Source organism: Mirounga leonina, unplaced genomic scaffold (assembly GCF_011800145.1).
Source record: "Mirounga leonina isolate KUSES-001 unplaced genomic scaffold, KU_Mleo_1.0 Mir_176, whole genome shotgun sequence".
Classification (NCBI taxonomy): Eukaryota; Metazoa; Chordata; class Mammalia; order Carnivora; family Phocidae; genus Mirounga; species Mirounga leonina.
In genome coordinates, this window is record NW_023270454.1 from 8592603 (window position 1) to 8610395 (window position 17793).

The following is a 17793-nucleotide window of genomic DNA, read 5'->3' on the forward strand; positions in this document are numbered from 1 at the left end:
GGATAATTGATTTGACATCTTTAAAATACTGAGTCTTTGCATGTAGAAACATGGACTGTTATCTCTATGTATTTCAGTTTTTCTCTGTGTCCTTTGATAGTGTTTTATCATTTTCTTTGTATTTACTAGTTGCTAAGTTTATTCCTAGATATTTTTTGTTTTTGTTGGTATTATAAATGAAATTGTTTTCATTATATTTCTTCTCTGGTTATTGACAGTATATAAGAAAACATTTGATTTTTGTATATTAATCTTGACCAACTTACTGAAATCTGATTGTTTCTGTTTTTCTGTTGATTCTCTTGGATTTTCTGGTTAGTCTTTTTGTGTCTTTGTTCCTAATACACCATTTTTTTAAGTTTCACTTCTGGCAGGGTATCTTATTGAATTGACTAGGACTTCTGGAATGGTAGTCTTATTCTTGACAGTACCAGAGGACAAAACTAAGATAGGTGGGCAGACTAGCTAGAGCTATTTGAACATGGAAGAGGCACACTTGTATTTTATCAATACTACCATACTAGTTATATTCACAGAACAACTAAATTGAAAGCAAGTTAACTTGTTAGGTAAAGAATACAACTAGATGACTTCTAAGTTTAAATTATTAGTTGAAAGTATAAAGAGAGAATCAAGGAATGGCTTTAAGAACTCTTGTATAGGGGCACCTGGGTGGCTCAGTAAGTTAAGCGTCTGTCTTCTGCTTAAGTCATGATCCTGGAGTCCTGGATTGAGCCCAGCATCAGGCTTCCTGCTCAGTGGGGAGTCTGCTTCTCCCTGTGCCCCTCACCCTGCTTGTGCTCTCTCTCTCTCGCTTGTTCTCTCTCTCTCAAATAAATAAAATCTTAAAAAAACCCCAAAACTCTTGTATAGAGGGTGGTGGGGAGCAAATGGTAGAAGAGCAGGAGTAGGAAGTCAAGAAGAAAGTAATGAAAGTAAGAAAGTAATGCCTCATTAAGAGAATAATCATGACTATGCAGTGTTATAGAAGTCAGGGGAGATAAAAGTTTTGTAAAGTATGAGATAGTCATCAATAAGTGATGCTATATAGAAGTATTTTAAAAAAAGTGAAACTGGCTGGCTCAGTCAGTAGAGCATGTGACTCTTGATTTTCGGGGTTGTGAGTTTGAGCCCTATGTTGAGTATAGAGAATACCTAAAGATAAAATCTTTTTTAAAAAATGGAACAACAGGAAGCCATTGTATTTTTTAATGAGGAGGTTATTTGTGATCTGCTTATGTGTCTCTTCATCTGCTTCTTAATTATAGTTTTTAACTATTCAGTGGTTTCTTTAATTTGTATTTTCATTTAGATTATCATCTTGGTGGGAACATTAATAAAACCTTACATCTGGTTCATAAGTCTCATGGGGCTTTGAACAGAATTATTCTTAGAGTAGTGGATGATCTATAAATATTTGCTTTTTTACTTTTAGGTAAATTCTAAAGGAATTACACCTTAATTCTAGGTTATGATTGTAATACAAGTTCTATGTTTTGAGCTTACCAGGCTAACTGTAATCATGTGCAGTTATAGATAAAACATAAACATAAAATCATTTATAGATAAAACAATAAAAAATTTTAAATGTAATCAGTCTAAAAGACAAAATAAACTTATTTGTATAACAGAAATGCAAATTGATAACTAGTGATGAAAAACATGGGCCTATTGAACTCCAGGTATGAAGTAGCTAGAGGTGATTGGGCATCCAGTTTCTGAGGTGTATTAGGAAGTATAAGTGTCACATGAAAGTCAGAGGACCAGAACTAGGCTCACTGGTTAAAAGTAGGAATTGGAAATGAGGCTCCCGTGCTCCTGAAAGGAAGTTCGTGTAAAAGGTAATATAAACTGTTCCCTAAAGCTGTAGTTAATATAAAACTACTTATCTAGAGATGTGGGAGGACACCAGCACAGCCTTAAGACCAATATTTAAGCCAAACTGCAATGACTTAGTACCCGAATCTCCAGTAACCAATAACATCTGGAGTTCATAATCACCAATATAAAACCTGGTTTTTGACGAGGTCCCTGTGGGCACTGGTGAAGACCAAAAGTCATGACACAGGGTGAGATAAATGGAGGGAGGGAGGAAGGGAGAAAGGGAGAGGGAAAATTCTCACTCAAGATCTGCAAACTAAAATTCCAAAGCACAATTCAGAAAAGAAAAAAGCCAAACCTAGAAAGCATCCAACAAAATCAACAATCAGAAGATGGATTTGCTCCCAGATGAAATGAAAGTAGTAAATTAATTTTTTAAAGACTTATTTAAAAATAAGTATGTTTAGGATTCTCCAAAAGATAAACAATAAAAACCATTTTAAAAGAATAAGAAATTATGATAAATTAGCAGAAATAAGAATAAACAAATATAAGAACTAATTAGACATTTTAGAATTGAAGTTATGGAAATTAAATCAGTAGATAGAAAGAACCCTAACATAGACATGGTTGAGGAGGAAATTGGTGAAGTAGAAAACTGTTCTAAAGAGTTCACCCAGAATACAGAATATAGAGAGACATACAATACTAAAAACTATATAATTATGTAGTTAAAAGACATAAAAAGGATTGAGGAACTTCAGTATACATCTAGTGGGAGTTGTAGAACAAGAAGGCATAAGAATGACTAAGAAGCAGTAACCAAAAACCTAATGTCTGAGAATTTTCCAGAATTGAAAACTTGGGTCCTTAGATTAAAAGTACACTCTACATACTAAGCAGGAGAAATAAAAATCAATCACAATGAGAAACATTCAGTGCAACTATAAAGTGAAAAGAATAAAGAAAAATTTAAAAGCTACTGGAGAGAGGAAGTAAACCTCCAAAAGATTATCAATTAGACTTCAAAATAGAAACGATAGGAACTAGAAGACAATAAACTAATGTTTATCATTCAAGATTGAGGGCAAAATAAAGACATTTTCAGGCAAAGACTAAAATAATTTATCTCTGGCATACCTTATTTGTAAGAATTTTTAAAGGGCATCCTTTAGCAAGAAGAAAAGGGAACCCAAAGGTAAGCATAGGGTATACTTTTTGACAAAACTAAAGATAAAAATAATTATTTTTGCAAAGGTTATTTTGAATTTCTGGAAAATAATAAGGAATATAGGTAGCTATATAGTATGCTAGGAGTATTTTCTTATTAAAAAAGATGGAGGGAGGGGCGCCCAGGTGGCTCAGTTGGTTGAGCGACTGCCTTCGGCTCAGGTCATGATCCTGGAGTCCCAGGATCGAGTCCCGCATCGGGCTCCCTGCTCGGCAGGGAGTCTGCTGGTCTCCCTCTGACCCTCCTCCCTCTCATGCTCTCTGTCTCTCATTCTCTCTCTCACAAATAAATCTTAAAAAAAAAAGATGGAGGTGCTGATCACTTTAACTGTAATTTTTTTCTAATAAAACCAAGTATATTTTTAAATGTATGTATTTATTGAGTACCTACTATGTGCAAGCACTAGTCTAGACTCTGGGGATAAAACAGTGGGGAAAATAATCTCTTCATGGAGTGTACATTTTAGTGGTAGTAAACTGTATACTGCTTAAAAGAGGCAGTATAACCCAAAGGGACAGACTTGAAAGAAATTCGTTGGTAAATAGGAAAAGATACACCTGGAAAATATGTTGCTGTGATGAAGCGAAAAGCTGATGTGGCAATAGTAATGTCAGATAAAATACAGTTTAAGATGAAGAGTATTAACAAGCAAAATGAGCATCTAGAGCATTATTGAATTAACATAATACCTAACATAGGCTTGAAAGTGAAAACTGACAGGATTAGAAGGAAAACTGATGAGTCCCCAGTTATGTGAGAGATTTTGGCATACCTCTGTTAAGGCAGATAGGTAGGGGCACCTGGGTGTCTCAGTCTGTTAAGTGTCTGCCCTCGGCTCAGGTCATGATCCTAGGGTCCTGGGATTGAGCCCTGCACTGGGCTATCTGCTTAGTGAGAAGTGCTTTTCCTTCTCCTTCTCCCTCTGCCCCTCCTCGTTCTGCTCATTCTCTGTCCTCTCTCAAGTAAATAAATAAAATCTTTAAAAAAAAACCAGGTAAACAGAAAATTAATTGAGAATATAGAAAATTTGAATGACAGAACCAATAAAGTTGATCTAATACATATAGAAGATTTTGTACCCAACAGAGAGTATGTGCTATTTTAAAGTACACAAGGAATACTTACATAGACAGAGTCTTAAATCAAAAGGAAGTCTCCAAAATTTAAGGTAACCAGAATAATATAGACCACATTCTTTGACCACAATAATTAAACTTGAAACTGACAATAAAAAGCAATTTTTAAAAACTCCTCTGTCTAGAAACTAGAAAATGTACTTATAAATAACTCATAGGTTAAAGAGGAAGCTTGAAAATAGCAGAGTAAAACGAAGTAGATAGAAGGAAGGGCTATAAAAGATGAGAACAGAAATTAATAAAATGGGGGGAAAGAGTAATACTTTCCTACTTTTATATTGTAATGACCAATGATAGGACTAACAGAATTGGCCAAGAAGAATATAGATATTATTTGAGCCTCTATTCTTATTCATGGCTTATTTTCTACATTAATAATCTTTTTCTTTAGAAGATACCATTGTGAGCTAATAAGAAAAATACAGGACTCAAAACATAAAATAGAAACTTAGTGTCAAATTTTCAGGAGTGTGTATCTTTTCCATATAACAAGAAAATTAACTATAGAACTGTATAAATGAAAATACCAAGTTTGTAGAATTACTTTACTATTGTTTATTTAAAAGATTTATAATGGCCTTTGATAGAAAGTTCTTTTTATATATTTAAGATATTTTTCTTTCCCTTCTTGTAGGTTACTCAAATGAGTCGTCCAGACCTGATTCTCTTTCTGATGAAATACCTGATGGCTCTCATAGTTGGTATTCCCTCCATTTTTTGGGTTGGAAGCAAAAAGACATGCTTTGAATGGGCCAGTTTTTTTCATGGTCATAGGAAAAAAGAGTAAGTTGAAATTATCACAATGTTCATAAACCTCACATTCACATAAAATTTTTGTATTGCTTATGTGAAAACACTTTGGATTTGGAGGATGTGTTTCAACGTGATTGTAACCTCGGCTGCTACCAGTTGTGATTAGCACAGTAGCATGTATTAATTAAAAGCTAAAAGTTGATTCTGAGAAGATAGCCAAGTAGAACCAGGCTTAAGGTCTGTACCTTACTAGTTGAGAATATTTGAGGGAAAGCTGATCTTATTTTTAAAAGTTTAAATTATAATTTTCTTAAAATTAAAAACAAATGAATGCTTATATTATTACTTGATCTTCTTGATATTCCTGTGAAGGCTGTTATATATTATTTCTGTGTTAACAGATGAGAAAACTGAGCACAGAGAGATTAAATGCTTTGGCCAAAATCACACAAGTATTAGGTTAGACTTCCCTTTCCAATTGCCCATTGTTCTTCCAAGTATACCAGAAATTATATAAAGAGATAACATGTTATTCCATTATGATAAAGTACACATTAAAGCCAAAATAGAAAAATGATATTAAATGCATTATAAAATGATAATGAAATGCATTAAAGAAATTATTGTAATTCATAGTTGGCCACACTGCATATTAGAGTGTCATGGTAAAATACAAGACTTGCCAAAGCAATCTCTTGAGGGCATATTTATGGAATCTTTAATCATAAAGCGAACAAAAACAAGACCCTGCAGTATTCATAAAGGAACAAATGATTTCAAAATTTTTACTCAGTTTAAATCTTATGTAGACACTATACCTGAATTCCCTCAAATTCTAAGTTAGTGGCGTCTATATGCTTATGATTTTACTTAAACTAAGGTCCATGGAAAATGGGTTTTGGAAGATAGCCTATAAAACTCTTAAGGTTGTATTTAAAATCTTGTGCCTTATATAGGTTAATGTACTTTTCCCATACAACTTAAAATGCCTCATTAACAAAACCTGTATTTTCTAAATTACCAGTAATTAACCATTTCTGTTACACAGATTAGACTGAGACAAAATAATCCCAATTTTAAAATATATATTTCTTACTACTGTATCTAAGTCTGCTACTAGGGATATCAGATGATGCATTTCTCCTTTAAGTAAAGGTTTCATTGAGCACAGAAGAAAAGAAGGGGATAAGAGTTGTTCAGCAACAACAAAAATGTATTTCCTGGGCATTCATTTTTTAAGAAAGTCTTTATAGAATACTTACTATGTGCCATGAACTAACGTTGTGATACCAGGGATGCACTAGCAAACAAATGGGCCAAGTCCCTGCTTTCATGGAATATCCGTCCTTGTGGGATTTACTGTGATTTATCTGTGTATTCTTTGAAATTTTTACATATATTTTAATCACAGTAAAAGATAATACTGAGGAAAGGGCTTGTATTAAACATTGCTGGTCATCTCTGGACCATACACAAACAATTCTATAATAGTGTTATATTAGAAATTCTAGATAGAACTAAACCCAAGCTACTCTTATAGGGCATCATCCTAGTTATTTGGAGGATCCTAATTGGGCCAGAATCCTTTTGAAACTGGTTAGAACTCCCAAGACCCTTCTATTTGGTTTTCTGTGATCATGCATCCCTATCTAACAAAGTCATTGTGATCCGACAAGCCAGGACTGTGCCCTGGGCTGGAGTGGGAGCTCCTTATTCTAGAGCTCAAGAGTGTGAGCATCCCATAGCTATTTCTAGCATTTGTCTGCTCTAGCCTTTGAAAAATAACTATAAAATAATTGTAGTAACGGTTACCAATTAATTGAGCACATTTTATACTCCAAGCATTGTTCTGAACATTTTATATATATTAAACCATTTAATCCTTCAAACAGCCTTGTAAGAGAGATCATCATTTTACAGATAAGGAAACTGAGGCATGGAATCAGGGTTTCATAGTGATTGCTAGAATTGAGATTCAGACCCAGGCAGTCTGACTCTAGACTCTCGTCTTTGCTTATTATGTACTGTGCTACAAAGAGACTAGTTTCTAAAATCGTGCTAATCAAATTCGTGTTTTCCCCCTAAGTGAAGCCACATTTAAGATTGTGCTTATACTAGTTGAATTGAAATATTTTTAGAAATCTTCTTTTGGAATTATCTAAATCATATCACTTAATTTCTCTGTTTTCTTATCTGTAAAGTGAGGGGACAAACCTTTACCATTTGAAGGTAGATTCAAATTTTTGGCATGACCAGAAGTCAGTTTGAACCAAGTTTTAAAAATAAGTTCAGAAAATAAAGTCAGCAATCAAGGCTGACTTGGGATGTATGAATCTATGATTAGGGCCATTGATGACAGAGAAACATACACTGTTTGGGTTTGTTTTTTTTTTTTTAACTGTTTTGACTTGTTCATTCTTCTATCCAGTTTTTGACACTTTGAGGAGATATATATGTACACACACACATATACATACACATATGTTATATATACATATATATAATATTATAAACATTATATTTTGTCATTACATTTGGCTTTTAAGCCATTTTTTAAGAGTGAGCGCAAGAGTGGGGGGGAGGGGCAGAGGGAGAGGAAGAGAGAGAATCTCAAGCAGGCTCCACATCCAGTGTAGGTAGAGCCCAATGTGGGGCTGGATTTCACAGCTCTGAGATCACGAGTCAAAATCAAGAGTCGAACACTTAACCGACCGAGCCACCCTGGTGCTTCTAAGCCATTTAAACTTAAGTTTGATCCCTGACTCTTGGTTTTGTTGTGTGACTTTGGAAAGTTCTTTAATCCTTTAGAACCTCAGTTTTTTCATCTATGAAACAGAGATCACAGTATTTATTCTTAATAGATATCTATTCACAATAGATACATAATATCCTCTTAGAGATACCCTCTTAGGACATTGATCTCCATAATAAAAACATTATTAAGAAGGATCAAAGGAGAGTTTATGTAAAATACCTGGCACAATGCGGGTACTCAACAAGTATTAGCCTTCCTTTAGCCCTTCTACCTCACCACTAAAAATAGTAGCAGTAACAACAATCCTTTTGTAATCTGAAAATTTAGAATATATGTACTTTCTCAGTGTATAATCCAATCTATATATGTTGGAGCTTTATTTTTTCATGAAATTATTTATCTGATTTTAACTTTAACCTCTGATTCTCATAGTCATTTATATAAACTGAGACTCTGATCTTTGTAACTATTTAACTGGCTCTTTTATCAATTTAATTACTGCTTTGTTCATTATCATAAACATCTATCTGCTTTTAACCTTTTCATAGCAGTTAAAAACTTTTGTTCTTGACGATAATTCATCTCCTTAAGTTTTTTTCCTTAAGCCTTTAAGATGTCTGGTAATTAATTTTATGTTAGCTTAAATTAATTTTTAATACATTTTGTTCTAATTATGACCACTCATGTTTCTTCTAGCACTGAACAACTGTTTCACCATTAAACCAAATTGTAGCCTTTAAACAACTGTTCTTACAAGTTGAAAAATATATCTGTTGGGGCACCTGGGTAGCTCAGTCAGTTGGGTGTCCGACTCTTGATTTCAACTTCAGTCATGATCTCAGGGTCATGGGATGGAGCCCCGCATTGGGCTCCACACTCACTGGGAGTCTGCTTGAGATTCTCTCTCTCTGTCTCTGCCCCTCCCTCTGAATGTGTGTGTGTGCACGTGCGCTATCTCTAAAATAAATAAATCTTTAAAATATATATATATATATACACATATATATATATCTGTGCTACAGTGAGGCCTCCAATACATCCATAAACCATGCAAGAAAAAATTTCTCAACTGTAATATCTTTGTAATATTTCAGTGTACTTGAGAATCATAAATTTCTTTAATTGAAAGGGACTTTTTAGAAATGATGAAATTGTATAGCCTCATCTTATAGATGAAGAAAATGAAGGAAAGGGGATAATGACTTGCTTAAGATCATGTATCTATTCAACTAAAATCCAGACTTCCTTATTCTAATACAGGCTTCTTCCCGTCATACCACTTTAGAGTACAGTTTGACACGATCTTTGTTAAATTCTTTCCTCTGTCAACAGTGTTACCTTATATCTCTCCTAAAGACATTATTTGGAGAGCAATTAATTTCAAGAATAATGTCAGTGTGTCACATTTATTGGTCTATAGGGATGTTAGTCTGTATCTTAAACTTAGTATTTGTTTTCTAGGATAGTGAATGAGAGCCGACAGGTACTACAGGAACCTGATTTTGCTCAGTCTCTTCTGAGGGATCCAAATACTCCTATTATAAGAAAATCAAGGGGAACTTCCACTCAAGGAACATCCACACATGCTTCTTCAACTCAGCTTGCTATGGTGGATGATCAGAGAAGCAAAGCAGGGAGTGTCCACAGCAAAGTAAGCAGCTACCACGGCAGTCTCCACAGATCCCGTGATGGCAGGTGAGTTTCACTGGTAGCTTAGCTTATTTCATGTGTTGAATTAGAGTCACACAGCTTAAGAAGGAAGAGTAGCCAATTCTGAAATAGAAGTTGGACATTATTTGTATTTAAAAAAATGTTTTTAATTGAAGTATAATTAACATACAGTGTTATATTACTTTCAGATATTCAATATAATTATTCAACAATTCTATACATTACTCAGTGCTCATCATAAAAAGTATACTAATCTCCTTTATCTGTTTCACCCATTCCCTCACCCACCTCCGCTCTGACAACCACCAGTTTGTTCTCTGTATTTAGGAGTCTTTTGTCTGTTTGTTTGTCTCTCTTTTTTCTTTGTTTGTTCATTTATTTTGCTGCTTAAATTCTACATGTGAATGAAATCATATGGTATTTGTCTTTTTCTGTCTGATTTATTTCATTTAGCATTTTACCTTCTAGGTTTATCCATATTGTCACCAATGGCAAAATCTCATTCTTTTTATGGCTGAGTAGTTTTCTATTTTTATATATACCCCCATCTTCTTTATCCATTCATGTATGGATGGACACTTGGGTTGCTTCCGTATCTTAACTATTGTAAGTAATGCTGCAGTAAACATAGGCGTGCATATATCTTTTCAAACTAGTATTTTTGTTTTCTGTGAGTAAATACCCAGTAGTGGAATTACTGGACCGTATGGTAATTCTGTTTTTAATTTTTTGAGGAACCTCCATACTGTTTTCCATAGAGGCTACACCTGTTTGCATTCCTACCAGTAATGCACTAGGGTTCCTTTTTCTCCACATCTTCACCAACATGTCTTATTTCTTGTCTGTTTTATTTTAACCATTCTGACACGTATATAGTGATATCTCATTTGGTGTTGATTTGTATTTCCCTGATGATTAGTGATATTGAGCATCTATTCATGTGTCTGTTGGCCATCTGTATATCTTCTTTGGAAAAATGTCTAATCAGTTGCTCTGCTCATCTTTTAATTGGATTATTTGTTTTTCTAGTGTTAAACTGTATAAGTTCTTTCTATATTTTGGATATTAACCCCTTATTGAATATATCATTAGCAAATATCTTCTCCCATTCAGTAGGTTGCCTTGTTTGTTGACAATTTCCTTCACTGTGCAAAAGCCTTTTATTTTAGTGTAATCTCAGTAGTTTAATTTTGCTTTTGTTTCCCTTGCCTGAGGAGACATATCTAAAAAAATGTTTCTATGGCTGATGTCAGAGAGATTACTGTCTATGTTCAAAGGCATTCAAATTGGTACTGAAGAAGTAAAACTTTCACTATTTGCAGATGACATGATACTATATATAGAAAACCCTAAAGACTCCACCAGAAAACTATTAGAGCTGATAAATAAATTCAGTAAAGTCACAGGATACAAAATTAATATACAGAAATCTATTGCATAAATTTAGGAAACAATCTCATTTACATCTGCACCAAAAATAATAAATACCTAAGAATAAACTTAACCAAAGAGGCAAAAGACCAATACTCCAAAAACTATAGAACATTGATGAGATAAATTGAAGATGAACAACAAATGGAAAGATAGTCTATGCTTAAGGATTGGAAGAACCAGTATTGCTAAAATGTCCATACTACCCAAAACAATCTACAGATGTAATGCAATCTCTGTCAAAATACCAACAGCAGTTTTCACAGAACTAGAACAAATAATCCTAAAATTTATATGGAACTACAAAAGACCCTGAATAGCCAAAGCAATCTTGAGAAAGAAGAACAAAGTTGGAGGTATCACAAGCCCAGGTTTCAAGATACACTACAAAGCTGTACTAATCAAAACAAGATGGTATTAGCACAAAAATAGACACATAAATCAATGGAACAGAATAGAGAGTCCAAAAATAAACCCACACACAATATGGTCAATTAATCAACGACAAAGGAGGCAAGAATATACAGTGGGTAAAAGACGGTCTCTTCAACAAATGGTGTTGAGAAAACTGGACAATAACATGCAAAAGAATGAAACCAGGCCACTTTCTTGCACCATACACAAAAATAAATTCAAAATGGATTAAAGACCTAAATGTGAGACCCAAAACCATAAAACTCCTAGAAGAAGTTGGACACAATTAAGCTTTTTGAACTTTGCTAGGTATAGTTGCCCTGGATTATGGTCAGACTTAAAGCCAGTCAGAGGAGTTTAGAGGTTTAGACCTGACGCAATAAGCAAATATAGAGATATCGAAGGGTATTGAGCAGGGAGAAGGCCAGCATGAAAGTGGATATGTTAGTAAGATTAATTTAGCAAACAATTATAGAATACATACTATGTCAAGCACTGTGCTAGGCTCTGGGAATAAGATGATTTAGGCATGATCTGTGTTCTTAACAAACTCAAGAAAGAGAATATAGTCCGTATTAGTGTTGTAGTTAAAAACATAGGGTCTGGAATGAAAATCCTCAGTTTCTTCATCTGTAAAATGGAAATGGGAATATCTGCTCCTTTAGGAATGTTGTAAAGGGGCTCCTGGGTGGCTCAGTCGGTTAAGCGTCTGCTTTCAGCTCGAATCATGATCTCAGGGTCCTGGGATCGAGCCCCATGTTGGGCTTACTGCTCAGCAGGGAGTCTGCTTCTCTCTCTCCCTCTCCCTCTGCCCTTACCCCTGCTCATGGTCATACTCTTGCACTCTTTCTCAAATAAATAAATAAAATCTTAAAAAAAAAAAAAAGGAATGTTGTAAAGAATAAATGAGATAATATGTGTAAAATATGTGTAATTACTTCAGTGCTTATCTCAGTAAGTACCTGATATCAACTTCTATTATTATTATAAGTGAACAAGTAAAGTAAAATAAAAGTATCATTGTAGAGTCTATTTTAGGTTTTGTGGATCATATGGTCTCTGTTGTAACCATTCTTCTCTGCCATTGTAGCCTGAAAACAGCCATAAATATGTAAAGTCAGAATGGGAATGGCTTTTCCAATTAAACTTTATTTATTTACCTATCAGTTAAACTTTATAAAAATATGAAGGGGCCAGAGTTGGCCAGTGAGCCAGAGTTTGCCAACCCCTGTTTTGTAGGAGCAGTAGTAGCATGGAGGAGGGAGTGAATCTGGTCCAAGACAGGGTCAGAGAGAGCTTCACAGAGAATGAGAAGGCTGGATGTGTTTTCTTGTTAAATTTGATGATGGAGACACTAGAATTAGAAACTTCTTAGGAGCTTTGCAATAATTCAGTTGAGAGTTGATGAAGGCTTATCAGGTAGGAGAGTAGTGTCAGGGGGAGAGAGAAAGAGCTGATTTGAAAGATATGTACAAAGAAGAAATGATAGTTGGTTATAGATTAATAATAGCTGGATAGAAGGAACGTGCCAAAGTTTTTTCATTTGGTTGGTTTGGGGCGTTTTTGTTTTTAAGATTTCTAGTTTGGGAAACTAAAAGAATGAAAATTCTAATGCCTGAAATGGAAAGTATTCTATGCTTACTTTGAAACATCTGTTTCAACAATGTCTTATATTCTTCCAGTCTCATTCTAGCCTTTCTCTCTGTCATCTCTGTCCTCTGAGTATAGGATATGATTTCTGTACTTGCTCTTTTTAAATCTTCTGGTTTTTTCTCTCAAATTGCTTTCTTTTGCCTTCTAACTTGGCCAGCTATCTGTGTTTTTAAAAAAGCAGTCTTTCTTTGTGATATTTTTTCTTTCATCCATTTCTTTTTTCTTTTCTTGCAGATTTTTGAAATGAATATGTTGAATATTTTCTTTCTACCTATTCCATCCTTCATTTCGTATATATCTAGTCTTTTTTTTTTCTTCTTATCCACCTAAACTGTACTTTCTAACATCACCAATGACCTGTTTTTTAACAACATTCAAAGATCCTTTCATTTTTTGGCCTTTTTCCTTCCATTCAACACTCCTATGTGAGAAGTGCTCTTCTAAGTGTTGGGGACACAAAATGGAAGACAGAAGAGTAGACAGTTGTAATACACTTTAATGGGTATAATAAAATCATATACAAAATGCTTTGAGATCCCAGAGAAGAAAACCATTTAATTTATTATTGAAAGTCATAGAAAACTCCACAAGCAGGATTTCTACTTTGAATAGGATGCAGAGGAGGCAGTTGAAATTAAAGACAAGGAAACAGCATATGTGGAAGCAAGGAGGACAAACAGGCAGTTAGGTACCAGAGGATAGCTAGAGCATAGTATATATGCTTGAGCAAATGAAACATGCTGAGGAGTTTGGATTTTCTTACTGACAGCAATAAGAAACTATTAAAGGACTTGAGGCCTTGAGGTAATAAAATCGGATTTGTTTTAGAAAGATCACTTTGGCAACAGCATAGGAGAGAAGATTGTAAGTAATCCCAGTTGGGAAGTTTCTGCAGTAATTTATGGGTCCTATCTTAAGATATTCATAAGGAGGGAGGGGATCTGAGAGTCTTTTAGAATATGTTTTGTCAACACCACCCTCTATGAACTAACTCTCAGCATTATTTGACATTTGACATTATTAGCCTCATCCTTTTCAATAAGGAAGAACAATTATAATACACCTTTGCATGTGGCATTCTGTGTATAGTTATATAGAAGAAAGAAAGGTGAGGTGAGGTATAATTTCTGCATTGTAGGAGCATGATCTTTTTTTTTTTTTTTTTTTAAGATGTCACCCATTTATTTGACAGAGAGAGAGCAGAAGCAGAATGAGCAGCAGGGGGAGAGGGAGAAGTAGGCTCCCTGCTTATCATGGAGCCCAATGTGGGGCTCGATCCCAGAACCCCAGGATCATGACCTGAGCCAAAGGCAGATGCTCAACCAGCTGAGCCACCCAGGCGCCCCTAGGAGCATAATCTTATAGGAAAGATAAGACATATTTACCTAAGAGCCAATTACATAATAGTGCAAGTCAGCATATAATTAAAACAGTGAGTGTTAGAGATGATTGATGTTATAGAACTTTATAAGGGAAAGATCAGATTGGCCTATGAAAATATCTTAGAGGAAATATATAGGGTAAATGAATGGTAATAAAAGATAAATTCATACTGAGTAGAGAATTTCTGAAGGCAATGAAATATAGAGTATTTCAGCCTCTGTAATCTGAATGGAACTGGAGTTTAGATAAGAAAGTTTATAATCACTAATATAAGGTAATTGATAATTAAAATCATGAGATGGAATTATTTGAAACATAATAAAAGAACAGACCAAGAATGAGTCCTTGGTTTAAATACTTACAGTAATAATAACATAGGAAGAATAGCCAGAATGTGATTCAAAGAAAGTGCTTATTGACATATGAAGGAATAAATAAAAGTATAGTGTTATGAAAACCAGAGGAGAAATTATGACTTCCTATAATGGCCTTTCCTACCTCTCTGTTTAATCAAAATTATACCCATCCTTTAAGGCCTACTTAATTCCCGTCTCCATGGCAGTTAATTGCTTTTTAATCATTTTGGGGGGTATGACCTATTTTCCATACAGCTGTCTTTTCTCAGCTAAGTTTGTAACTTCTGGAGAATGAGAACTAGGTGACAGACATCTCTGTATTTCCCCATAATATGTAGCATAGTGCTAGGCATATATCTTTATCTGTGTATCTGTCTGTATTGTCTGTCTGTCTAGCTATCAAGAGACAAATCTGTTGAATAACTAATGACTTTAGAAATAATGTGGGTTTTTAAAAAAAAGAAAATAAAAGAAATAATATGGGTATTTAGGGGTGCCTGGCTGCCCAGTCGGTAGAGCATGCAACTCTTGATCTTGGATTTGTGAATTGGAGCCCCACGTTGGGTGTAGGGATTACTTAAAAAAAAAGAAGAAAAGAAAAGAAACGGGGGCATTTCCCAGGAATTCAGGGCCCAGAACTAAAATGACAGTCTACTAAGGGTGTTCTGTGTGGTACATGAATACTCCTATTTTAAGGCCCTCTGCCATAGCCAGAACGTAAGAGCAGATCTGAAAGATTCTGAGACCATGTTGAACATAAAAGTCTAAATAGGGATTTTCATAATTCCAGAAACCATCTCATGGAAATTTCTTTCTTATCTGTCAGTTTTTAAGTTTATATGTTAACACTATCTTTTGGCCATTGTTTTCTCATCATCTAATGGTATCTGATTATGAGATCACACACACACACACACACACATGCACACACACACCCTTGCTTCTCAATATTCACTCTAGTCCAGACTCCTTGATGGGTAATTATTTATCTCAGTGCTTCATGAAATAAAATAGACTGAGGCAAATACACCTACACATGTATGTCAACTTCAAAGAATAAGTAATTGTTAGATTAGAGGATGGGTAGAAAAGGAAGTGGCTGAGTAGGTAGGTGGAGGTTTGGGAATGAGTGATTAGGTGATAAGTAGATGACATAACAAGGGAAAGCTAGGGAATGAATATAATGAGATACTGATTAAACCAAAATGAATTCAATTATTTATATTAATGGCAGCAACTAGTATAGAGAATCAAAAAGATTCAATCATCTTTAAGTTTCTTTCATTTTGACTTTGGAATACACCATATTATCTTTTCAGCAAATTAACCATTCCTATCATTTTGTCTAAACTTATATTAAAATGAATGTACATTTTTATATTGTATATTAGAGTAGATGGTCACAGTGTTGTTTTTTTAAAAAAATATTTATTTTAAGAGAGGAAAGAGCAGGGGGGTAGGGGCAGAGAGAGGGAGAGGATGAGAGAGTCTTAAGCAGAGTCCATGCTGAGTGTGGAGTCCAATGTGGGGCTTGATCTCATGACTCTGAGATAATGACCTGAGCCAAAACCAAGAGTCAGACACTTAACCGATTGTGCCACCTAAGTGCCCCAGTCACAGTGGTTTAAATGACTGGCAAAAGATAAATAAATTTGGTAATTCCCATATATACAATTGAGATTAAACACTATAATTAAATTTATTTTTCTGTGTAGTTGATTCCTAATTATCCATGGGCAGGTTGTTCATACTCTAGAATTTTGTGATAACCTTATATTTCATTTAAATAAATCAACATAAGAACTCAATATAGTAATTTTTTTCTATGAAAAATGTATCTTTTGAGTCTTAATTTGTTAAACTCAAAGATTTAGGTTTTATTTTAGAAAATACCCAATTCATATATTTAAATAATGATTTGTTTTTATTTTTTAATTACTTTGATATCATTCATTAAACTGTATCATAGTTGGCTTTTTTCATTTGCTATATTTATTTGAAATAGATGCTTTTGAAGTCATTTGAGAGGTGAAAGATCTCCAAATTACCTGGCAAGTTATATTTGGAAAAATCTTTCACCTAATTTAGGACAATAATCATGATGCAAAATAATAATTATTAACTAGAATAATCTCATTCTGAAATATTTTCATTTGCAAACAGTGTAATTATTTTACCAAAATATACAAATCAAATTTAAAACTATTTGTCTTGAATGTGAAATATCTTTTAATAGATAAGAATTAAATGTTCTTGGGGGGAGAAGCAAGATGGTGGAGGAGTAGGAGACCTAAAGTTCATCTGGTCCCAGGAATTCAGCTAGATAGTTATCAAACCATTCTGAACACCTACAAACTCAACAGGAGATTGAAGAAAAGAATAGCAGCAATTCTATGAACAGAAAAGTGACCACTTTCTGGAAGTGTATATTTTTCTGGGATTGTTGTTACCCTTTTAGCATTTTGTTCTCTCATTCATCTATTCTCCTCTGGACAAAATGACAAGATGGAAAAACTCACCTCAAAAAAAAAAAAAGAACAAGAGGCAGTACTGACTGCCAGGGACCTAATCAATACAGACATTAGTAAGATGTCGGAACTAGAGTTCAGAATGACGATTATAAAGATGGGCTTGAAAAAAGCATTAAAGATACTAAAGAACCCTTTCTGGAGAAATAAAAGAACTAATATCTAATCAAGTCGAAATCAAAAAGGCTATTAATGAGGTGCAATAAAAAATGGAGGCTCTAACTGCTAGGATAAATGAGGCACAAGAGACAATTAGTGATATAGAAGACCAAATGATGGAGAATAAAGCTGAGAAAAAGAGAGATAAACAACTACTGAATTACGAGGGCAGAATTCGAGAGGTAAGTGATACCATAAGACAAAACAATATTAGAATAATTGGGATCCCAGAAGAAGAAAGAGAGGGGCAGAAGGTATATTAGAGCAAATTACAGCGGAGAACTTCCCTAATTTGGGAAAGGAAGCATTTTGGCATCAAAATCCAGGAGGCACAGAGAATTCTCCCTCAAAATCAATAAAAATAGGTCAACACCCGACATCTAATAGTAAAACTCACAAATCTCAGAGACAAAGAGAAAATCCTGAAAGCAGCTCAGGATAAGAGGTCTGTAACCTACAATGGTAGAAACATTAGATTGGCAACAGACCTATCCACAGACAC

The 17793-nt window shown here is 34.4% G+C and overlaps 1 protein-coding gene and 1 long non-coding RNA gene across 2 annotated transcripts in view; one reads left to right on the top strand and one right to left on the bottom strand.

Moving 5' to 3' along the window:
• FZD3 (frizzled class receptor 3) overlaps positions 1-17793 on the top strand; it is a 91992-nt gene that overhangs the window by 66339 nt on the left and 7860 nt on the right. Inside the window, exons 5-6 of the mRNA XM_035022638.1 lie at positions 4823-4971; positions 9158-9391. Coding sequence (XP_034878529.1) covers positions 4823-4971; positions 9158-9391 — 383 coding nt within the window. The remainder of the gene's footprint in view (positions 1-4822; positions 4972-9157; positions 9392-17793) is intronic.
• LOC118022126 overlaps positions 9384-17793 on the bottom strand; it is a 66946-nt gene continuing 58536 nt past the window's right edge. Inside the window, exon 3 of the long non-coding RNA XR_004682380.1 lies at positions 9384-9469. This is a non-coding gene — a long non-coding RNA (uncharacterized LOC118022126). The remainder of the gene's footprint in view (positions 9470-17793) is intronic.